At 36.4% G+C, this 24759-nt stretch overlaps 1 protein-coding gene across 2 annotated transcripts in view; it reads left to right on the top strand.

Annotated features, from left to right (window-relative positions):
• The window catches only part of RALGPS2 (Ral GEF with PH domain and SH3 binding motif 2), a 75311-nt gene that overhangs the window by 9713 nt on the left and 40839 nt on the right, over positions 1 to 24759 (top strand). For both annotated transcript variants that reach the window (XM_005880259.2, XM_005880258.2), the window contains exons 4-7: positions 5519 to 5602; positions 8946 to 9035; positions 13308 to 13400; positions 15663 to 15789. In XM_005880259.2, the coding sequence (XP_005880321.1) occupies positions 5519 to 5602; positions 8946 to 9035; positions 13308 to 13400; positions 15663 to 15789 (394 nt within the window). The remainder of the gene's footprint in view (positions 1 to 5518; positions 5603 to 8945; positions 9036 to 13307; positions 13401 to 15662; positions 15790 to 24759) is intronic.

Raw genomic sequence — 24759 nt, 5'->3', positions numbered from 1 at the left:
TGATTTTAGAGAGGAAGGGAGAGGGAGAAATAGAAACATCAGTGATGAGAGAGAATTATTGATTGGCTGACTCCTGCATGCCCCACACTGGGGATCGAGCCCGCAACCTGGGTATGTGCCCTTGACCGGAATTGAACCGTGACCTCCTGATCCATAGGTCGATGATCAACTACTGAGCCACGCTAGCTGGGCAGAAGTGATATTTTTTATTTCACATATTACATTGGAGTTATATAATTTGAGGAAGAATGCTAGTTTCAAAGCTTGTTCTGTTGATTAAAAATACAGGAATCATAGTGAGGACTTCATCTGTGGCTGAGACACCTTTCTAAATAGCCATGTAGGCTGAATGCTAATGGATGTACTCTACCCCTTTAAAGCTTCCCACTTTTGAGCCAGTGTACCTCGGCAGATGTTATCATCTTGTGAGGATCCCCGGGCCCCTGCAGTCTTTACAAATTCCATCACTTTTTCTGTTCTTCCTCCGTCTCTTGTCTACATGCTGGTCTATATTGGCCTTTTCTCTTCTTCTGTCTTTAGGTATCCCTACAACATCACCCTTAGAGCAGTCCTTTTAAGAGTGTTGGAACCTACAGGATGAAAGTTAGATCAAGAATTTGACTTTACAGAACAAACCTACAAGACATAAGAGAAGCTGTGGCTCCTGTGAAATTCAGTAATTCTTTCACAGGGTAGGTGGTCCTCAGTTGTGGTGTTTGCCTTCCCACATGCTTCCAAAGTAAACGCAGTTGAAAATCGGGCTTAACAATTTCATGGCTCAAAATGATACTTGAACAGATGAGTCCATGAATACTCTTTCAATTACACTTTTAATGACCATTAAGAAATTGCCTTTCTATATGAGGGTTACTATTAGAGGATTTCTCGTCGCTGCCTGATTTAAAAATTAAGTTAGATGCTATAGTTCCTTGAGCCTTTGCTAAAACAGAGGCTTTTTATATAGTATACTCGAGTTACATAAGTTCTGTTCTTAAGTCAGAAACATCCTTTTAGTCACTAATTACTTCAACTTTTTGGTGTTCGTGGGAGATGCTTTAATATACAATAACTCCTGACCAGGGTACAAGATGACACTGGTAGAATTTATTTCTTAGATTGTATTTTCATGTCACTTGGAAGAAGACCCTAGAGTCTGAGACAAAAAGAGGTAAAGACAAAGGAAAAGGCAATTTCCTTTTCTCAGAGAGAAATTTAGTGACTGTTGAGAGGTGGAGGTGGGGCAGGACAAAATACCTTGAAGGCCAGTTAACCATAAGAGCATGTCGGGGTTTCAGAGGGAAGTGGTGGGGTCCATGCACTTTCAGCCTCATAATCCATTACGTGGGTCTTTCTTGTTGTTGTTGAACTTCTTATTTTGAGGTAATTATAGATTCATAGGAAGTTGCAAAAAATAGTGCAGAGAAGTCCCATTTACCCTTCACCTAGTTTTCCCTAGAGTTACATCTTACAGACATATAGTTCAATACATGCCAGTCCAGTTCTGTGACATTTTATATGTGTATATTTGTCTAACCACCCCCTCAGTCGAGATACGGAGCAATTCTATCACAAGGATCTCTCCCTAGTGCTACGTTCCCCTCACTCCTGCGCCCACCCCCAGCACCCTTAACTCCTGGCAACCACCAGTCTGTTCTCCATCTCTATAGTTCTTGTGGTTTATTGTGTTAGATGGACTAGTAATGTAACATTGTCTCAAAGGGGAAATATTTTCTGTAGCAGAAACTACCATCTGAAGTAATTTTTTAAAAAACCTTATTTCTGCCCTAACCGGTTTGGCTCAGTGGATAGAGCGTCAGCCTGCGGACTCAAGGGTCCCAGGTTCAATTCCGGTCAGGGGCATGTACCTTGGTTGCAGGCACATCCCCAGTTGGGAGTGTGCAGGAGGCAGCTGATCGATGTTTCTCTCTAGTTGATGTTTCTAACTCTCTATCCCCTCCCTTCCTCTCTGTAAAAAATCAATAAAATATATTTAAAAAAAAACAAAACCTTATTCATATTTTCTAATTATACATTTCTTTTTTAATGGAGGTCTCCAATTGAATTTTAATCCATTTGCTCCCCACGTAATATGACAACAGATTCATTCATTCTCCTCTACCCATCTTCCAACAAAACTTTCTTAAAGGGGCAACCCATTTTTCCGTTAAGTTAATGATGAGGAACTATTCTAAGAATTAAATTTTTTAAAACCTCTTAGCATTTTTCATTTGAGGAAAAATGTGAAACATAAAGCCGTAAGTCACCAGTATTTTTGTCTAAGTTCCTTACCTATCCTATATAATAAAAGGCTAATATGCAAATAGACCGAATGGTGGAACAACCAAACAACCGGTCGCTATGACGTGTGCTGACCACCAGGGGGCATGTGTGAAACATGGCGGGCGTTGGCCGCAGTGGGATGGTGGAGCAGGTGAGCAAGGGCGCCAGACCAAGGCGGGGCACTGGTTACTAAAAATTCTTTGCTCCCCCGCACTGCGGTCCTGCCCAGCGCTTACACCTACTACCAGCACCAGCCCTGCTCACACCCACAGCTGGCGCCGGAGCCACTGCTCGCACCCACTGCCGGTGCCTAGCACCAGTCCCAATCACTCGGCACCATCAACGGGTGCGAGCAGTGGCTGCCGGCCTGATCGCCCCTGAGGGCTTCTCCACCTCCCCCTGCTCCTGAGGGGCGATCAGGGCAGCAGCCGCCACTCACACCCGCTGCTGGCCCCGGCCCCAATCACTCTATGCTGTCAGCGGTGTGAGCAGGCTGGTGCCATCAGAGTGTGGGAGCGGCTGTGGCGCAGCACACATTTCCTTTCAAGATGCACGTATTCATGCACTGGGCCCCTAGTCATAATGTAATGGTGAAGGTAGGATCAGATGAGTTGGTATGTAGAAAGCACTTAGAATAATGCCTGGCACATAGTGATCTTTAAATTGGTGTTAACTATTTTTTTCTAATATATTTTATTGATTTTTTACAGAGAGGAAGGGAGAGGGATAGAGAGTTAGAAACATGGATGTACTTTCACTAATTTTTCTGCCAGAAGTGAATGTATTAAGTGTGTCCACTCAATGTGTTTAAACACTTCAGATATCTTTCATCTTTCAGAGACTCAAGTCTCTTAGAATTGCTGTCCTCTTGGTACTTACTGTCTGGACTGTTGTTCTTAAGGTGTGCTCAAAGCTTTGTTCCAGGATCTCCCTTTACTGTTAACCTGGGAATTTCAAATATTTTCTTTCTCTGTTGGCTTCTGGTTTCCTGGATCCCATCTCTTTTGTTTCTTAATTTGCTAGTTTGTTTTGATGGAACACATTCTACTAGTTCTCTGAGAATAGGTGCATAGAAGGAAAATTTTGAGACTTGAATGTCTGAGAATGTCTGTAGTATACTTTCATACTTAATGTATATTTTTGTTGGATTTAGAATTCTAGGAATTTTTTTAAATATATTTTATTGATATTTTGCAGAGAAGAGGGGAGAGGGCTGGAGAGTTAGAAACATCGATAAGAGAGAAACATCGATCAGCTGCCTCCTGCACACTCCCTACTAGGGATGTGCCTGCAACCAAGGTACATGCCCTTGACCGGAATCGAACCTAGGACCTTTCAGTCTGCAGGCTGAGGCTCTATCCACTGAGCCAAACCGGTTAGGGCAGAATTCTAGGAATTTGATGGCACTGTCTCAGTGGTTTTTTAGCAGCCAGTGTTGCTATTGAGATATCTGATACCACCTGATTCCTGTTTTTCTGTATGTGATATATTTTTGTTTTGTTTTTTAATTTGACAGATTTTATGATCTTTGTGTCTAGTATGTTGTAATTTTTTGGGTGCTAGGCCTTCATTTGAGTCTTTTTTTCTTAATTCATTGTAATAGGTCCTAGACACATCTTTTCTTGTCCTTCAAGATCTAGGGCATTTTCATGAATTATTTTGTGTATGTGTAAGTTACCTTTTCCCATTTTCTCTGTTCTCTCTTAAAATTATTTTTCTTATTCAGATGTTGACTCCTATGGACTCTTCTAATTAACATAACATTTTTGTTCCTACTTTTAGCTTACTGTTTAAAAGATTTTATCACTTTATCTCATAATTCTTCTGTATATATATGTTTTAAATTTTATTTTTCATTTCCAAAAGCTCTATTTTTTTCTCTGGTTATTTCTTTTTTAATCCTCCTGGTTTTTCTAATGGGAGCAATGTTTATTCTTAGCTATCTGAGAATAATAATTACATGGTTTTGTCTTTTTCTTTTCTCAGTTTTCTTTTGTTCCCTGCCCTAACTCAGTTTCCTGAGTTCTTTTATTTCTTCCTATAGATTCTGGGTTTTTTTCTGGTGGTCTTTGGTGTTCCAGCACGGCTCTTATTTTGAATCTTGGACCCCTTCAGCAGACAAACCTGTGGAACTAAACACTTTTTTATTTATATTCATTCATTCATTCATTCATTCATGTTTATCCTAACCCAAGGATATGTTTATTGATTTTTAGAAAGAGAGGAAAGGAAAGATAGAGAACCATTGCTTGGTTGCTTCCCCAGCATGCCCCGACCAGGGACTGAACCCAAAACCTAGGAATGTTCCCAGACCAGGAATCAAACCCGAGACCTTTTGGTGTATGGGATAATGCTCCCACCAACCAAGACACCCAGCCAGGGCTGAACACTATTTTTAAATGAAAGGAAATAAATTTTGTTAAAATACACTTCTCAAAATATTTTTAAACTGTTACATAGCAATGTACCTGTTTTTTAATAATCTATTAAATAAGATCTAGAGGTGAGAGATCATAATATTGATGATGAGTGTGTTTTTGAAGTATCTTGTAATGCAATATGAATACATTATTTTTATTAGTGACAGAGTCACAATAATTCTTCTGTAACCTGTAATCACAATAATTGCTAATTCTTCCGTTTCATTTATAATGAAAAGGAATGTCATTACAGTTAGAGGTTAGTACAAAATACAAATTTAATTTTTTTTACATCCAAGTTCTTGAGCCCTTTGAATTCTATTAGCAGACCCTGTGGGGGATCAAGAATCCCTTAATCAGAGGTTTCTTAAACTGCCTGGTCGTTGGTTGTCAGCTCAGAGTGAGGTGCTGGAGAGGGAGAGACAGAGAGAAACATCGATGTGAGAGAGACACATCCATTGGAAGCTCTGACTGAATGGGGCTTGACAACTGGTAGGCTTTACTCTGGGCTGTGGGATGCTCGGCTTTCATGATCTGTGGATCTTTCCTCTCGGGATGCAAGCCTCTTCAGAGGAGGATCCATCAACCTGCCTGTAGAGCAGAACTCAAGTCATCTGTGTTCGCCCTCGTGTATCTGCTAATAACATTTGCTTCTGTGATTTAACTGAATGGTTATAATGTTTGTTACTTCTATTCTTACTGAATAAGTCAGTTCTGGGAAGGGATGCAACTGTCTTTAATGTTTTGAAAGCCTTAATATGACAGGAAAACCTGGCTATTTCTTGAGTTTATGTTTAATTTCCAACTTAATTTTCCAGGAGCTTTCAAGTTGTGGATGGAATAAAAAAGAAAAATATAGTTCTGCACCAAATGCAGTTGCCTTCACAAGAAGATTTAATCATGTGAGTTGATTATAAAATTTTGATGTTTAGTTTCTGAAATATAATTCCTCAGTATGTAATTTTTCATAAAGACGTAGTTTAACTTTACATCTGTTCTGGAATATTTTCAGCCCCTATCTCTTCAAATGTTGTCTCTCTGCATAATCTCTTCTTTTTTTCTTCTGTAATTTCTATTGGAAATTTGTAAGAACTTGACATTTTTCCCTACTTGTCTTAACCTTTCATATGTTGCATCCTACCCCTTGTGCTCATTCTGTGTGATTTTCTCAGATCTATAATTTAGTTCACTAATTCTCTTCAGAAGTGTCATATCTGTTTTAAATCTGTGTGGTTTTACCCTAGTGTCATTTTTTCTTATTTTTTAAGTCCGTAAATCTTTTTCAAAATTTTATTTTTTGTATTATTTTGTTGTTGTTGTTAATCCTCACCCAAGGATATTTTCCATCGATTTGTAGAGGGAGTGAAAGGGAGAGGGAGAGACAGAGAGAAATATCTGAGACACATTGATTGGTTGCCTTATGCTTGCACCCGACCAGGGCCTCCTGCAACCACAGTACATGCCCTTGGTTCTATCCACTTAGCCATACCAGCTAGGGCAGTGTTTATAATTTCTGTGTTATTATCCAAAGTCTTTGGGGGTGATAAATCTCTGTTATTTCTGTTGATCCTTACTTAAATATCGATGTGAGAGAGACACATTGATTGGTTGCCTTATGCATGCACCCAACCGGGGCCTCCTGCAACTACAGTACGTGCCCATGGTTCTATCCACTGAGCCATACCAGCTAGGGCAATGTTTATAATTTCTGTGTTATTATCCAAAGTCCTTGGGGGTAATAAATCTCTGTTATTTCTGCTGATCCTTACTCGCAATGGTTTGTCCTCTTAGGCATTTTGTAATTTTGGGTTGAGAGCTCAGTCTGTTGAAGCTTTATCTGTGGGGATTTTCCCACCACCTAGATCAGTGATGGCGAACCTTTTGAGCTCGGTGTGCCAGCATTTTGAAAAACCCTAACTTAACTCTGGTGCCGTGTCACATATAGAAATTTTTTGATATTTGCAACCATAGTAAAACAAAGACTTATATTTTTGATATTTATTTTATATATTTAAATGCCATTTAACAAAGAAAAATCAACCAAAAAAATGAGTTCGCGTGTCACCTCTGACACGCGTATCATAGGTTCGCCATCACTGACCTAGATTGAAGGTATATCCCTTCTGATGAGAGGCTTTTGTTTGCTAGTTCCAAGGGCTATCACAGAACTAGGACTAACTATGACTAGTCTTTATGTTAAACGTTTTGTTTAGAGAACATTTACTTCTCTGTAGTGAACATTTAAACTCAAAATCCAACTAAAAGGGCAGGTTGCAAATTCTCATAAAAGGCTTATTTTTCTCCTCCCTCTGCCAGTGGGTAAGTTGTTTTATAATTGTACTATCTATTGTCAGAGCATATAGACATTGTACAGTGCACTCACTCTCCTTTAACCCTCTTGGTTCTATTAGTAAGTGTGTATTTAAAACAACCATCCTCACGTTGATGTTTCTTTAGTCATTTTGGTTGTCTGAAGCTCATCCTCAAGTAGATTACTCAAGAAAGACTCATTGGAACAATAATTCCTGAACTCTTAACATGTTGGCAAGTTTGCCTGTCTTCTGTATAAAATTTGATATTGTACTGTTTTTTTTCCTCTCAGTGTTGCTGTTGAAAAGTATGACGACAATTAAATTTCCTTCTTCTAAAAAATCACTTTCTCTTTTTGTCTCAATGGCCAAAAGATTTTTTTTTCTTTTAAGTACAGTAATATTATTAAACTATTTCTTGGTATTGGTCGTCTGGGTCAGGATTCTTAGGGGGGTTGACTTTAGCTGGGACTGCCGACTGGGGAGCACCCACACTTAGCCTTTCCCGCCTGGTGGTCTGAGTGAAGCTAGACCTCTTCCATGGTAGCCCAGGGGCCAGGAGAGACTGTTCCAGCAAGACCTTGTCCAGGAGGTCAGCATCCATTTCTTTAACCCTCTATTCATCGAGGCACTCAGGAGCCTGTCCAGATCCAGTGAGAGGTGACAACTTTTGATGAGAGGAATGACAAAGAATTTGTGGTCATGTTTTCTTTTTTTCTTTTTTAGGACATACATTTTATTTATTTTGTTGTTGTTTTTTCCATTTTTAAAAATCATCATATTTGTCTTAATATTTATCTCACATTAAAATTAATTAAGTCAATGATTATACAGTTTAGATTGCATTCTCAGTTGATAATTGCTAAGGTTATTGTTAAAATATCTAAAATATAACCTTTTATATATTTTAGAACTAAACTTAGAATCAGGGATAGTTATTGCCATTAGTAGGGCAAATATAGTAACAGATATAAAGATGGCTTTGTAAAATATATACATTTTTCTTTTATATCTACACTTGTAAAATATATATATTTTGACAGTTTACTGATGAAAGTAGCAAGTAAAATCTGAAATATTTCTCACTAAAAATAGGTGAAGAAACATCTTTTGCACTAAGATTTCTAACTACATCCTGTTTTTAGATTTATAAAAAATTTGAGCCAAACGATAGTGCTTTGATTTTTATTTTCATTGTACATGAGTTAAAATGTTACATGCGTGTTACATTGTATCATATAATCATACTGTTTTCACCTGCATAGAACATTTAGTAATATTAAATCTGATGCACCTTCTGATGAATGATTTTAAATGTTCTTTTAAAAGAAATCATGACCGTGGTTTCACCGAACTAGAAAGCACTGCATAACTTTTAAAATACAATCTTAACTTTAGAATGACTTGTATGTATTTTTTATGGTATTTTCATTTTATTCAGACCAAGAAAACTGTACTTGGGATTTTCCACACTTAAGATTCTGCTCATTATAAATAAATGGCAAGTGGGATTACATAGCCATGGAAAACGTGCTCTACCTAGCATATTTTCCAGTGTCTGGTCTTAGAGGTTACCCAGTTCTGCCAGAGTATTTCAAAATACAGCCAAAAACACTTGTATTTGTATAGTGTTCATGTTGCATCACTCTGGCTTCATTGCACTCTCTCAGCTCTTTTCCTTCAAAATTTATATTAGCTTCTACAAATTAAAAATAGTAGTGGTGTTTTTATGTGTGTGCACACATATACATACATGTGCATCTATGTCTGTCTATATATGTGACGTGTATGCAACATTTGAAGATTAGTTATGTCCTGGTGGTGAGTGAAGGGAAAGAGAAAGCTCTAGGTGGGTCTTCATGTAGCTCTTGTCATTATTGTGATCCTAGTGAGTAAAGAATCTTGCCATTCACCTATTTTTAATTTTTATTTGCAGGTAAGCTTTTGGGTTGTTAGAGAGATTCTTCATGCTCAAACATTAAAAATTAGAGCAGAAGTTTTGAGCCACTATATTAAAACTGCGAAGGTAAGAAAAACTTGTGTTTCTGTTTTTTAGTTCAACCACTCAGCAATGTTTGTGAATATTTGCCTGTGATACTTTATTTACTATTTACTGATGCTGGAAAGTAAGATGTATCGATTCATATAAGCCAATTTTTTAAACTGGATACTTGTTTTCTCCGCTTTTTCCTTTATTTCTCTATTTTTTATATCTTTCATACCTTTTTCTCCCTCTCTTAGAATAGCTGAATGACATTATTTATTTAACTGAATAAGTAGACAGGTCAGATTATGGTGAAGTTTGTATTTAAATATTGGACTATTCTGCAGGTAATTAAGAAAGCATTATAGAATTAAATAGGAGAATGTATAGCAATTAACTGCTTTTGAAATAGATCATTCTGCCACGCATATGGGGAATGATAAGACTTTATTTTTAAAAGAATAGTATAAATGAGGATGTTAACCAAATATGTTAATTACGTAGTTATTGGGGGCATAGGTAATAAATGCAGCAAGAGAAGTGGAACATGGATTTAAAGGACAGGCAGAATTTAGAGAGGAGGATGGAATGAACATTCCACAAGAAGATTCCAAGATTTTATTAAAACTTGTAACAACTTCCTGTCCTGGCCAGGTGGTTCAGTTGGCTGGAGCGTCATTCCATACACTAAAAGATCGTGGGTTCTATTCCTGGTCAGGGCACTTGCCCAGGTTACAGGTTCAATCCCAGGTCTGTGCATAAGTGGGAGGCAACTGATCATTGTTTCTTTCTTTCTCTTTCTCTCTCTCTCTCTCTCTCTCTCTCTCTCTCTCTCTCTCTCTCTTTCTCTCTCTCTCCCCCCTCCCTTCCTCTCTAAAAAAAAAAAAAGAATATAAAACTTGTAACAACTCCAAATTTATGTTGGGTTCACTAAAAAGTGGTGTACTTGTAGCCACATCGTTCTTCTTATAATAATTATATAACTTAGCTCACCTGTGAATGAAGGAAGCTAGAATAAAATAAGTATACCATTTTAATAGTTTTAAGTTTTGTAATAACTGTAAAATTACAATTATTGTAAGTCATACCTCTTGCTTATTTTCCTGAGCTCATGGAACAATTGTATTCTAACATTTTGTGGCACTAGATGGCAGAACTAGCCTTCTAAAATTTGATATTCTGTAGAAATGTCATAAAATTTTTAAAACATTCTTTGTGGTATGTTAGGTAAATATTGGGTTTTAGCTTACAGAAATTCATGACTTTTCTCCATAGATTATAAATTTGCATTATTGTTTTCTCATAATTTTGTTAGTTTTTTATGTGCTTGTATATTCTACTCAAAACCACCAAATTTTGCCCATCAAACCTGCCATTATCCTGCTCGTCAAATGGCATTTAGTTCCAATTTAGGCTCTTAGACTTTGAGTTACGTTTGACGGTGCTTGTTTTGAGCCCAAGCCCTAAATTCGTAACTTTTTGTTTCATCAGTGTCTCTTAAATCCTGCTCTGACTCTCTGCCTTCTACATTAAGTTTGTTTCAAAGCTGACAGGTCTTCTCTTCTTTCAGTAGATTGTATCAGTTTGGGTTCTCTGGAGACAGTAAAATATGTATAAATATGTAATGTATAAATTGACTTAAAGAATTGACTCCTGGGTTTGGGTTTGGGGTTGGGGTTGGGGTCGGGGCTGGCAAGTGTGACATCTGTACCGCGGACAGCCTTGAATCTGAGGCAGGAGTTGAGGCTGCAGCCTGGAGGCAGAATTTCTTCTCTAGGAAACCTCAGTTTTTACTCTTAAGGTGTTTCAACTGATGTGATGCTGCCTACCTGATTATAGAGTATAATCTTTTAATTTAAATGATCCGATTGTAGATGGTACATCTACAAAGTATTTTCATAGCAACACCTAGATCACTGTTTGATTAAATAACTGGATACTATAGCCTAGCCAAGTTGGCACATAAAACTAATTATCCATAAACACAAAAGAGTATTTATAAAATTTATTTAAGGTATCAAAACAATGATAGAGTGAATTGCCTTGTGCCCACTGCACACTTTGAATTCCCATCTCTTCATATGCAATCCCCTAACCTCCCACTACAAAAGGAACCACTTCCCTAAATTTTGTTTGCTCCTCTTTTATAGTTTTACTATATGTGCGCGTGTATCCCTGAATAATATATTGTTGTATATGATTTTGAATTTTGTTTAAAATGAATTATTCCATGATACTTTATTCTTTCACAACTTGGTATGTGTTTTTTCACTCAGCAGTGTTACTGGATGGTTTTGGGTATATCTCTGTTGTATTCTGTTGTTTGCATATACCACAAATTGTTCAGTATGTTTTAGCTTGGGTAGTTTTTAGATTATTGCTGTTATAAACACTGCTGCTATAAAGCATTCTTGTGTGGGTCTCTTGGTGCTTATGTGAAGGTGAAACCCTAGAAATGCATAGAGAAAAGTCTACCTTCAAAGAAATGACAGACCAGTAACCTTTCATTGAATCTGATGAGAATGAACATTTTTTATATTTTGGCCATTTAGGGTTGTTGTTTTTTTTCCCCTGAAATGTCTATTCAGGATCTTTGAATAATATTCTATTATGGTGTTGGTCTTTTCTTTTTATAGGAGTGTTTTTTAATATATAACTAATTTCTAGTTTTCTATTATATACTTTGCATACATCTTCCTATTTGTGGCTTGTCTTATCATTACTCTTTTCATGTTATCTTTTGACATAGATGTTCTTAGCTAAGTAATAAAACGTATTCATCTTTACTTAATTTTATTGTCTTCTTTAAGGATATTTGATTTAAGAAAGCTCTGAGAATTTTTTTAAAAAAATGGTTTTTTAATTAGCCTTTAAGAGTTTCATAGCTTGAGTATTTCATCTATGTGGAGTATATTTAATATATAATATGAATGAATTATACATTCCAGTTCATAATTTTCCATGAGTAATCATTCCAGCAGCATTCTTAAAAATCCTTCTTTCTTAAAGCTCTTTATTTTATTTTGTCTGACAGCATCTTTTTATCACACTTGTTCTTGAAAAAATGCTATTTCAGACTTACAGGTTGTTGTTGTTTTTTTTAATATATTTACTCTGTTTAGGATTCCTTGAGTTCCTGGCCTTAGGAATGACTGTCTTTTAGTAATTTGGGAAAATAATCTGCCATTTCGTCACAAATATTGTTTCTACCCCATTATTTTTTTTAGTATCTCCTAAAAAGTGAGATAAATGTTGGCCTTTTTGCTGTACCTTTCATGTCCCTTAACTTATTTTAAGAATTTTTAAAACTCATTGGCTTTTATGTTGCATTCTGGATAGGGCCTTCACATTTAATCTTCATTTTATTTGAGAACAACATACCTGATGTTGTTCTCCATTTGTGAGTTCCTATTTCCTTGTGTTTTTTCATTTTCCTTTTTTTTACTTGTGTTTATATTTCTTAAAACCTTATGGGAATTCTTTGAGACCCGAGTTAAGGTGCCATACTAGGTTGAGTTCTCTAGAGAAACAGAACCCTTCTCTTCTCTTTGTTCTAATGTTCAGAACAGGCTTTTTGTCTTGGAGTCGCTTGATAGGGCGTAGAACCATTTTAAATGACTGATTTTTATATAGGGCTCTTGGGATGTCAGCATCTCATAGTATGAAGAAGTCTGGGAATAATCACAGTGTCGAGTAGATGTCTTGGCAAACTGATGGAACCTATTGTTAGGTACAAATTGTCTGCAAGGAGACTATAAAAGCAAGGTCTGGTCCTGGGAAGCAGGTGGATGTCCAAGCATGAACAAGGAGCCCTGGATCTGGGGATTCAGGCAGGAGGAAGCAGGAAAGTGAGGAGGACTGTTGGAAGCAGGTTTGAGCTCTAACCCTGATTAATGGGGGTATTGAGTAGGAAACCAAATCAGGATCCTTTTCTTGAAACTCGAATCTTAGGACAGAGGCTTAGTAATATTTTAGTGTAAGGAAGGAGACTGCTTGCTGGATACCAGGGTGCATGATCATACCAGGTGAACTTGATATCAGCCATATCTTTGTTTTTGTTATTATATTACCCAAGTAGAGGTAGATTGGTTCCCAGAGCTTGGGGCAATGCCAGGTTAGAACACAGAATTTCTATTGAGGGCCAAAAGCAACTTAGGGGTAAAAATAGGGGTGTTCTAAAGATAGATCTTAGCAATGAGGGTGCTAAGTATGGACACTACCAATGCCTAGATTTTACTTGTTCATCTAAAGATTTTTTTTTTTTGTATTAATGCTCTTTATTTGTCACCTCTTCTCTTTTTCTTAAATCTTCAGAAACTGTATGAGCTGAATAACCTCCATGCACTCATGGCAGTGGTTTCTGGCTTACAGAGCGCCCCGATTTTTAGGTTGACGAAAACATGGGCGGTGAGTAATCCTCCTTAAGTTAATGAAAGGTTAGACTTCCTATCGGAAGTAAAGATGTATTTGTTTCTTTTGTAGTGCTTAGTGAGGTCAATATTATGATAATAGATAAGGATTTTTAAATTACTTTGTCCTCTGTTCTTTGAAACCTACATTTTTATGTCTCAAGTGTTTCAGGAGGCTAATCTGATAATTTTGGGATAAATTACAACTTGGTGCTTGTCTTTAAGCATCTAGACCAGCCGTGGGCAAACTACGGCCCGCGGGCCGGATCCGGCCCGTTTGAAATGAATAAAACTTAAAAAAAAAAAAGACCGTACCCTTTTATGTAATGATGTTTACTTTGAATTTATATTAGTTCACACAAACACTCCATCCATGCTTTTGTTCCGGCCCTCCGGTCCAGTTTAAGAACCCATTGTGGCCCTCGAGTCAAAAAGTTTGCCCACCCCTGATCTAGACAATACTGCCTTTCATGTTTACTGATGGGAAGTGTAAATACATTTAATCATGTAAAAACTATGCTTTTGGAAAGTTTTAAGGAAAATCTAAATTTTAAGTTTCAAAAAATATACTTAGTTTCCATTAATTTTTAGTCAACTTTGGGGGTTTTCCTTAGGAATAATGGAAAGCCTGAGAGTTAGCATGCTGTTATGCAGTGTTGCTGCACATTCTGATATGTTAATCATACTTGGTTTTATTACCTTGACAAGGTCAAGATGTGAATTTTTACATCTGCAAATTTGTATATTTTGTCTTTGAGTGACATGATACTGACCTCAAGCTTTCTAGGTATTTTTTGTTTAGATTTATGTAAGTAAAACTTTACATTTAATTAAGTGTATTCATATTTAATACTGTTCTTCAATGTTAAAGGGGTTAGCCTAGTGTCACTTTCACTTTTCATAGTGTCTGCAGACAGATGTTTCTCGTGAAAACCACGGTAGATTTCTATATTGGAAAAACATTAGTATGGAAGAACTTACACTCTTTATATTTTAGAAACACCTGGGTGAAGGGTTTTCCTACTTTAAAATTTATTTTTCAATAATGATGTCCTTATTCTCTTTTCTTAATTTGAATTTCATGGAGGAATGGAAATGATTATAAATATGCAGTTATGAATTCCATCTTTGAAGTTTTAGGGAAAAGAATTATACTCTGATTTATATTGTGGTTTAGAAATGAGCTACATTTTCCTCAAGTTAATTTTCATTTTCCTTGAAGTTATTTTTTTGTCTCATGTATTTGCATGGAAAAGATTTTTTTAAATTCAATAACAGCTCCATTATTAATCTAAATAAAAGTTTTGGTGTTTATATTAAATTTTAAAATATTCCATACTGTGCCAGGCACTGTGTAATTTGCTTGACATAAAACAGTAAGTGATATAGACAGCCCCATTCTTATATAGCTAACAGTCTACTGGGAAAAGATAAACTGTAAATAAATAAATGATGTATCATAAATAGTGATGAACGCTCTGAAGAAAAATAAAGCAGAGTAAATGGGACAGAGGGGAAGGAAGTATTTCATATAATATGTTGTAAGAGAGTCTCTGATAAGTGAGAGTTGGGGAGAGACCTGGAGGAATTGAGAGAGCCATTCATGTGGATATCTGGGAGAAGAGAATTCCGAGCAGAGGTAGTAGCCAGTACAAAGGCCCCAGTAATGTTCAAAGAATAGCAGGTGGTCAGTGTTGACAGTGGAGTAAGCTAGGGAGTGCTTGATGGTAGGAGATGAGTCCAGAGAGGTGGCATCGAGTTAGATATTGGAGATGCTATTTGCTGATGTTCAGGGCATTGTAGATATTATTTGGGCAACTGACCTTGCTTTTCTTTTATTCTCCTTGATTATCTTTATGTTTTTCAAAGGGCACACACAACAAATCTACCCTCAAGCCTCTTAAAACAGTTTCAGTTGATTATTCAACTGTGTGGATACAGCCAGTGGTCAAAGGGATAAAAGAAAAAATGTCAAAAATCCAAAAATGTAAACCAGTTTACAAATATTGTGACCATAGTTAAATTTGTCAAGAAAAACTTGTCAACAAAAATTACTTAACCATTTAAAATAGCAAAGATGGGAAATAATGTATTATAATTTACTAACTTAATGATTTTATGTACATGTCTTATATTTAATTAAAGAATGTATAACTTTGAAATTAAATTCAAATTTACAGTAAATACAACACAACTTCAAGTCTTTGCTATAATAAAATGGGATTTGGAAATAACTTAGGCTTTTCTGTTTGTTTTTTAGTTACTAAGTCGAAAAGACAAAACTACCTTTGAAAAATTAGAATATGTAATGAGTAAAGAAGATAACTACAAAAGACTCAGAGACTATATAAGTAGCTTAAAGATGACACCCTGCATTCCCTATTTAGGTGAGTTGACATCACTGTGTGTTCATTATGCCTGGTGTTGCTCTGCTTAATCAATAATTATATAAAATTCAAGATAATTTAAAAGTGTTTGTAACCTTTAAAGAAATTACTGGGATTATTAGGCTGAAGAGATTGACTAAAGGAATGTGTTATTACCTGGAATGTATTTTTATATTAAATTAGCCTTTGCCCTAAAGATTTTTCATAGGCTATCATTTTCTGTTAAAAATAGACCCGTATGGTAAAAGAGTACATTTTAGCTATTTTGTAATGCTTTTAAAGAATAAAACAGTAGTTTGCAATGAACTTTATTGCTGTGACAATATTTAGCATTAACTAAAGAAATTGACCAAGAGATTTATTGAATTTACTTTTAATATCATAAGTTCATGTTTTATACAGTTGGCAGATATTTTAGGGTGTATTTTGAAAAGTAATCTCAGTAATGTTGGTGTTACTGTTTTTCTGGATGAAATGAATTGTTTGGCTAGGGGGATTTAGCTTTAGTGCTAAGACAAAATAAATCTGTATTTGATATATCACTTGACTAAAAATTTACCTCTTTACTGTATATTTTACAGTATTTATAAATTCCAAGAATTATTTAAACAATAGCATTATAAGATTATTTTCAACAAAATATGAATAATGTTTTTTAGATGTTTAAATAAAAAGTTTCAAACTGTCCTTTAAAAAATGTGTGTGTAAATTTAAATATAGAAAATGCTCTATAGAATATATGTCTAGCATAAATTAAGTTGGTTTGATCCTATATAGAGAGTAATGAAATGATAAACATTTCTTTCTTGCTAATATCCCTTTTTCTCCCATCTCCACTCTGTCTTTTATGTAACTACTCATACCGATTTTTTGATAGCTGTTTTTGAAAGTAAATCGAAAAGCCTGTTATGTGTTCAGGAGGTGCTGCAGTGTCATCTTTGATGCCTTTACATACTGTGACATGGAAGACAAAATAGAGCCAGAGGCAGTGATACTCATTGAGCCGCTATAGAGCATCAGGCTTAGTTTGTCAGGGAACTGAGGGACCTCCTAGGATTCCAGTGAAATCGGGAATGTTGTGCACCCTATGTCGAAGGCAGATACCCCTAAACACAGTGTAGATAATGGCACTACATACCAGAACAGTGTGTCCTGTTTCTTTGATAAATGACTCAGGGCCATCGTGAGCATGACTGGACCAGAGAGCCTCTAAGCTGGATATTAGGAGAGACATTCTGCACGTGTCCACTTTTTACTGTAGCCTTGGCTGTGCCAGTCTTGAAAATGTAATTTGGGGGAGAGGAGGAATAGAGCATTTAAAAGATATCATCAACGTCTTCAAACTTTATAAAAACTTTTTTGTAGCAAAAAGAGCATTTAACTGACAATTGACAACCCTCAGTTCCAAAATGGCAACACCACACTAACTTTTCACGTCTCTGAACTGTCTTCTTGGAGCACTGCTCGCTTTCCCTAGAAATACACACAGGACCAGAATCATGGTCTTTTTAAGGCCAGATGGGACCACAGTGATCTCTTCTTTACGTTTTAGAACACAAAGGTCCAGAAGGTGGATGACCTGACTCATAGTCCTAAAACCTGGTTACTACAGACCCTCAGTCTGAAGGTTTGATCTAGCATCTTTCCAATTATACCTGCGAAGCTCTTGTTCTAAAATTTGCTGCTTCTGTGATTGTTTTTTTATCATTGAAATGTTTTTCTCAAATTCCATAATTTGTATCTTTTAGAAATAGAAATCAGTATTATTTTCTATTGAAAAAGAGAAAATGGCAAAATAATAATAATTCTGGTGCTCTCACGTCTAGTTCAGGGCCTTGTTTTATATTTTCCACAATGGAGACTTCAGGCAGGATTTGGAGTTGTCTCTGTGTGTGCATATACATGTACTCTTGATGCACATTCAGAGAGAGAAGCGTGGTTGGAGTTTAGTGGAATCTGGAAAGGTTTTCCGTTAAAGAATATACCTGCTTTCTCCAAACGCTGATCCCTGAAACAAACACCGTAATTATTTCTGTGGGTTAAAGCAAAAGAGGCAAATATTGAGGTGCAGAAGTTAATTTGGAGAAAACATTAAAACCATTATCTTTCCTGTATCTTTAGTTTGGTGTCCATTGACTTTCTTCTCTCTGGTTTTCTTTAGTCTTGTGTGTTCTCCTGGCCCAGAATCTTCCCTTTCACTGTCACCATGTAATTTCTCCTTCATGCCTAAGCCAGTAAAAAAAGTCACCCTATTCCTCCCTTCTCTTTGCTGCTTTCTTTTGCTCAGCATGTATCCCTCTTCACTTATAGAAATTTTCCCAATAAGGTCACCACTGACTTCCACGTTGAAGTATTTAATAAGTATTTCTCAAGCTTCATCTTAAATTTGTGAGGTTGTTACTAGTTATTTCTGCTTCTTGAAATTCTCCACTCGTAGCACCTGTCTCTTGGTTTACCTTCTATATTCTGGCTTTTGTTTTAATGGCTCCTCTTTCTCTGCCTTTGTCTTAGACTGAGACACTTCTAGAGGTGTCTCAGTCTACATTTTTTCTTATTCTCTACACTCATTTGGAGTGGTCTCATTCAGATTTTTCCACGTATCACCTGATTACTCTCAGATCTAGACTAGACTTTTATGTCTAGCTGCCTATGTAATTCCTGAGGCCTGATAGCATCTTAGGTATTCAGATACTGATTGCATGAGATACCTGTAGTAACTCTAAGTCAGCATGTCCAGAAATAAATTCATCATCTTTCCCCTTCCTCCAAACCGGATCCCCATCTTATCTCCCAGCCTCATGTACCAGTGATCATGGAATGGCATTGTTTACACTGCTCCCCCACACTAGAAACCTGGGGGGTTTACTGAATTTCTCCTCTTCATCTACTTCTCATATTCTCTGTTGAAATGAGATGCATCTTTCTGAGGGCTATCCAAAATTTGAAATCAAAAGGGGGGAAATGGCAAACTACTTAGAGGATATACATTTTAATATCTATATAATTTTATATATTGGAAGTCTTCATATATTATTCATCCCTTTATTAGTTTGTGAAGCATCTGAGGCTGTGATGTAATTGCGCAACATTTGGCATAAATATTTGGTAGACTTGTGAAAGGAAAATGAAACATTTGTCAGATAAATTATTGTGACTCAGTTTAGCTTATTTCCAGCATGAAAATCTTTTTAATACAGTGTTGATTTTGTTTTATAAAGCAGATCTTGAAATTAAATGTATTTCATCTATCAGAACACACATGCTTTTCTTAAGGAAATGTGAAGTATTTTCAACTTATACAGCTGTGACTACCTGATTTATTTACATCATAGACAGCTGGTTCTTTTTTTCATTCTTGATCTTCAGTTCCAGAGTGTTCTGAAGAATGAAGATTTAACAAGTTTATATCCTGGTAATATTTACTTTGTTCATATTTTGTTCTAATTTAAAATGAATTAGGGTTATGATTTTTTAATTTAACTTGTCTTGATTTTAGAATCCTTTACCCCTCATAAGAAACAATTGCCAAACATGTCAACATTTACAAGATGCTGTATGGTTGATAGGACAGAATTTACTCTGAAGACATTTGAAAGATAACATTCATTATGGAAATCGGTAGTTTCTGTTTAACTGTCCCTCTTCAAGCATACTGAATTTGCATAATGCTACCCTTTATTCCTTATGTCTGCAAAGGTTCATTTGCAAAGATGTATCAACCAGAGAAATCTGTAGTGCCTAGAGAGAAGGTAAAGACTCATGGCATGTTTCTTAACATGAGAGATGTGATCCAAACAGATGGTATTTGCCCCTAAAAATCATGATCAAAACTGACCATTCTTTGCGAAACTTAAAAAAGGAGGTGGAGTTTTATATGCTGACAAACTCTTTACTTTGATACTGCCAGATTTATCCATAATTCAATGTGGATTCAATTCTACGAAGTAGAAAATGTTTTTTTGGCTTTCAATTCATCATCCCTTGAAAAGTTGTCTCTTCTGTTGGTTCTCATTCAAAGTAAAAATTAGCCTGGACAGACAATACAGTAAATAATTCTTAGAGCAAGGATACATTTTTTTTTTTTTTGGAGAGGAATAGTTTGGCAAATCTCAAGGAAAAAATTGTTTTATATGAGAATTATTGCTTAAAATCTGAAAATCATTAACAGCATTCATTTGTTCTTGTCATTGAAGAACAATCTTAAGGGGTTTATGGAAGAATTTGGCATAGGAAGTTTTACTTTGCTGGAGAGGAAGAAAAGCAGAACATTGTGCAAAAATAATTTAGTTGTATGAAACCTGATATCTTTCATGTGCATTTTCTAGCCTCATTTCTATTTTACGTAATTTTGGGAAGATGCAGTAGCTCAACTGGCTTATGTTTTCTGGGAAAGAAAGCATACAGGGTGGGTCAAAAGTTGGTTTATGTTGTTTGTATGGAAAATCATACAATAATAAATAAATAATAATACAATAATAAAATTTAAGTTTTACGTACTCACAACTATAAACCTACTTTTGCCCCACCCTGTATTTCTAAAACTCTGGCGATAAGTAAATTGTTGCAGTTCTATATATATTGCTTCCTATTAAGTAGAAGCCCAGTTTTTGTTAAGCTTCTGCCCTTCTGTGGGACACAGATACCTTGTTTTGGTGTATCTAGGTATGACTCCTTGCTCTTGTAGGGAGAGCTCCCCCTCCCACATGTACTTAGTTTTTTATTTAATGTGTTAGAGTTTCATAATAGCTCCCCCTTTTATTTTTTTGAGAAGAGAAAAGCTGTTTTTAGAATAGCCCTCTGTAATACAGTGCCCTCTCCATCCCCTGTTCTCTGAAAAGCATCATTTTATTTTCATCATGATGTTTGCATTACTCTCTATCCCCCTCAGCCGTGTGTAAGCCCTTCTTCTTTTTTCTTTTTTAATCCTTACCCGGAGATATTTTTCCATTGATTTTTAGAGAGAGGGAAAGATAGAAATATCGATGTGAGAGAAACACATCAATTGGTTTCCTCCTGCACAGGCCCAAGCCAGGGAGGAGCCTGCAACCGAGGTACATGCTCTTGACTGGAATCAAACCTGGGACTCTTCAGTTCGCAGGCCAATGGTCTGTCCACTGAGCCAAACCAGCCAGGGCTGTAAGCCTTTCTTTGTCTTGGTTCAAGGCTTTGTCCTTGGCATCTAGAACAAAAATAGGCACTTAGTAATATTTGTTGGTTGTATTAATTAATTAAATGATTCTTTTCTGGTTCTTCCCATTGGTCCTATAATTTTATTTGTGTGGCATTTTTGTATACATTAACTCCTACCCACTCCAGTTTTCTTTTGTTGCATCAGCTGACTAACCAGTATTTGCTTAGCAGTAGGCTTGGTGCTAGATACATAGCAGTGAATGAAATGGGCTTTATCCCTGCCTTTATGGAACATCACAGCTCTTTAATACCATGGCTCAGGTTGCTATTACAGCCTTGTGAATCTTCTCTCCTATCTCCTGTTTCATGGAAGTGGTACATACATGTCATTTCCAGGCCTTGTTTGAGGTGTCCTCATCTTAGCCAATGGAATGTTTAAAGCATGCCTAAACTTAAAAGGAACTTCAGGTTTTATCTGATCCTTTTATTTTTCAGTAGTTTCTTTCTATCTTGATCTCCCAGTAAAATATGGTTCTTTAGTTTACATTAGTTTTAGAAACTTCTACTAACCAATGTACAGATATTTTCAAAAATAATAGGTTTGCATTCATATTTTTATGCAGATAATTTCAACAAAGTCCAAAGCTTTCTGCAGCTCTATGGATATTGAGGTGTGTTTTTTTTTCCTTCCTCTGTGGTAGAATCGCACTTGGTGGAAAGTATAAAAGGCTCTGAACTGATCTCAAAAATGCCTAATGGTTAAAAAATGTCACTGGCATTCAGTATTTAAAGAGTGTTATTCCGTTTTCCTTGTCTTTGGTTTGGTTTGTAGGTAATGTACACCATGGATTGCTTTACCTTATTCTTCTCAGTAGATTATATATTGTATTCTAGAACAGCAATCAAGCATGTTCAGGCATTTTCTTTTGAATCCTGAGAATGAGCTCTGAACAAATGGCAGCTAGCCTAGCTTTTTCTTTGGCCAGAATTACATCCCCATTTTCCATTACCTCATTTATATCCTTTTTTTACCCTTATTCTTTTTGTTTTGTTTTGTTTTCCTGCCAGTTTTCTTTTTCTTTTTAATTTCTTTATTAATTATTACATGTGTCCTTATTCCCCCATTGCCCCCCCCAGTCCCCCACTCATGCCCTCACCCCCCTATTGTCTGTCCATTGGTTAGGCTTATATGCATGCATACAAGTCCTTTGGTTGATCTCTTATTCTTTTTATATATTTAAAATTCCTCTAACATTCTTTAATGGAATACATAATTTCTGAAGTTTATTTTAGATCACTCATTAGCTTATGATATAAAAAGGCTGGAGGTGGGGTTGCCTACTGTGGATGGAAGGTTCATGAGTTCGATTCCCCATCAAAGGCACGTTACCTGGGTTGCAGGTTCAATCCCCAAGTCATTGTGCTTACAGAAGGCAACCAGTCGATGTTTCTCTGTCTCTATTCCTCTCCCTTTTTTTCTCTCGAGTCAATGAAAAACATACCCTTGGATGAGAATTTAAAAGCAACAACAAAAGATCCCCATTAGGCTGAAATTCCTACTATGGCTATTCTTGCCTTAATTTTTATTTTTATATTTTTATGGTTCAGTCTTTTTCCTATCTGCCATAATAGCTGATATAGCTCTATTAGGTTATAATGAAAATCATAGGCCAGTGTAATTTTGTGCCTGAAAACTTGGATATTATTTCTCTTAACACATGTATTGCTCACTTACTCTGTGCAAGGCACTATAATAAGTATTACAGAAAGTACATAGATGAGTGGTAACCTGATAGCTACAGTCCATTGAGTCCATACTGTGTCAGGCATTATTCTAAATGTTTTGCCACATGTATTACGTCATTTGATTTTCACACTAATCATGTGGTCTAGGCAAGGTACTGTTATTATCCCCATTTTATAGATAAGAAAACTGAGGCAAGATATATAAATTGCCCAGGGTAGCCCAGCTAGTAGATGGTAGAGTTGGGCCACAAATGCAAGCAGTTTGGGCTTTAGAACCTACCCTCAGTCCTTACATAACACTGCTTCTTGTTCCCTCCTCTCAAGGAGCTCACTCGCATAAGTTGTCCTTAGCTCTCCGGACACTCCGGAACAGAGCTGTGTCAGCTCTCCAAAGGAGAGGAGAAGGCCCAGCAGCCAAGGCAGTTTAACATTCAGCCCAGTTTTCTAGTTTGTTGGTTGACTTTCACATCATTCTAGTGTTACTAATATTCCTCTTCTGTGAAAATTCTATAAGACTTGCTTTGATTGAGTTTTGGATGTTCACATGATATGCTACAGTTGTGTCAAAAAATGAAATACCCTAGTAAAGTATTATTTAACTAAGATTTGATATAACAATTAGATATCTAATTCCTCCCAGATATCTTATAGCAGATTTTTCAGGGGTGGGGGGAGTTCTGGGGATGGTGGGGAGGGCCTTGAAAACCATTCTAAGAGGAATAGGTAAAATAAAGAATAATACCACGAAAAGGTTTTAATGTTCTCTTACCTTCTCTCCAGAAGTTTTATTTTGAGATGTGCCAGAGGAAAAACATTGGTCATGTTTTAGTGGATTTAAGTTGTTCAAATAAATGATAGTCTTCAGTTCTGATTGGATTTTCTTTTTGTTTGAGCAGAAGTCTGATGAGATTTCTCTAAAATCTTGCTAGTAGTTCACAAATGAATTAAGGGAAGGTCAGCGCTAAGCAATGGACATGTTTTTGGAAGGAAGTTGTTTCAGAAGGTTGGTGATAAAGTTGTTGCAAAGATGAGTTAAAGACATACACATTATAAAATGGAATTAATGATTTGGACTATCCAAACCCCTGTGGATTCTGCTCTGAAGCAGTTGAATCTCAGAATCTCTGTATTGGGGGAACACCTAAAGTTCTTACAGTTGTTTTAGTCTTACCTGTAAGTATGCAGTAATGTTGCAAAGCTGTCCAAGCTTTCTGACTTGAATAGCAGGATTTTTCCAAATAGTAAGGATCAGTAAGTTAGAGAGGGAAAGTATCCTATATAATAAAAACCTAATATGCAAATCAACCGAACGGCTGGTTGCTATGATGCCCCCTGACCACCAGGGGACAGACGCTCAACACAGGAGCCGCCCACGGCCTGCAGGCCCTGACTGGCGGCAGCAGCGGGGGGGTGGGGCCGGCGAGCAGGCAGTGCCAGGCCAGCCACGGCAGGTGCCAGCAGGGGCCCCCCAATCACCCCGCCAGTTGCCCCACAGATCGGCCCTGATCACCGGCCAGGCATAGGACCCCCCTACCTGTGGACGAAATTCGTGCACTGGGCCTCTAGTTTATAAATAAGCTTAGAGTTATAATTTAGATCTCTGTTAGACCATTGGCTCATTAAATATTCTGCATTTGTATAATATTAGTATCTTACTAATATAACAACATAAAATGCACTTCAGGAGATTTTGTCCAGGAAATCATATGAAGATAATACAAAAAAAAGTATTTGTATATTTCTGTTTCTGTAAATTGACCATTTAAATATTGTCTACATTTTTTTTGTTTGTTTTAAAAATAATATATTTTAATACTATGGGTCACTTAATTCTTTTGGGAAATTGGAATAAAATAATATTGTTACAAATTTAGATTTCATTATTTCATGTGAAAGGCACAAATTCCATTTGAAATAACTTTTATTTAATGCAAAATGTATTTTTTATTGGCAAAACTAGAGTTTTCTCTAATTTCCTGTCTATTTTTTTAAAATATATTTTATTGATTTTTCACAGAGAGGAAGGGAGAGGGATAGAGAGTTAGAAACATCGATGAGAGAGAAACATCGATCAGCTGCCTCCTGCACACCCCC

This window comes from Myotis brandtii, unplaced genomic scaffold (assembly GCF_000412655.1).
Source record: "Myotis brandtii unplaced genomic scaffold, ASM41265v1 scaffold630, whole genome shotgun sequence".
NCBI lineage: Eukaryota > Metazoa > Chordata > Mammalia > Chiroptera > Vespertilionidae > Myotis > Myotis brandtii.
Note: the sequence above shows the minus strand (reverse complement) of the source record. Positions and strands in the feature narration are given on the sequence as shown.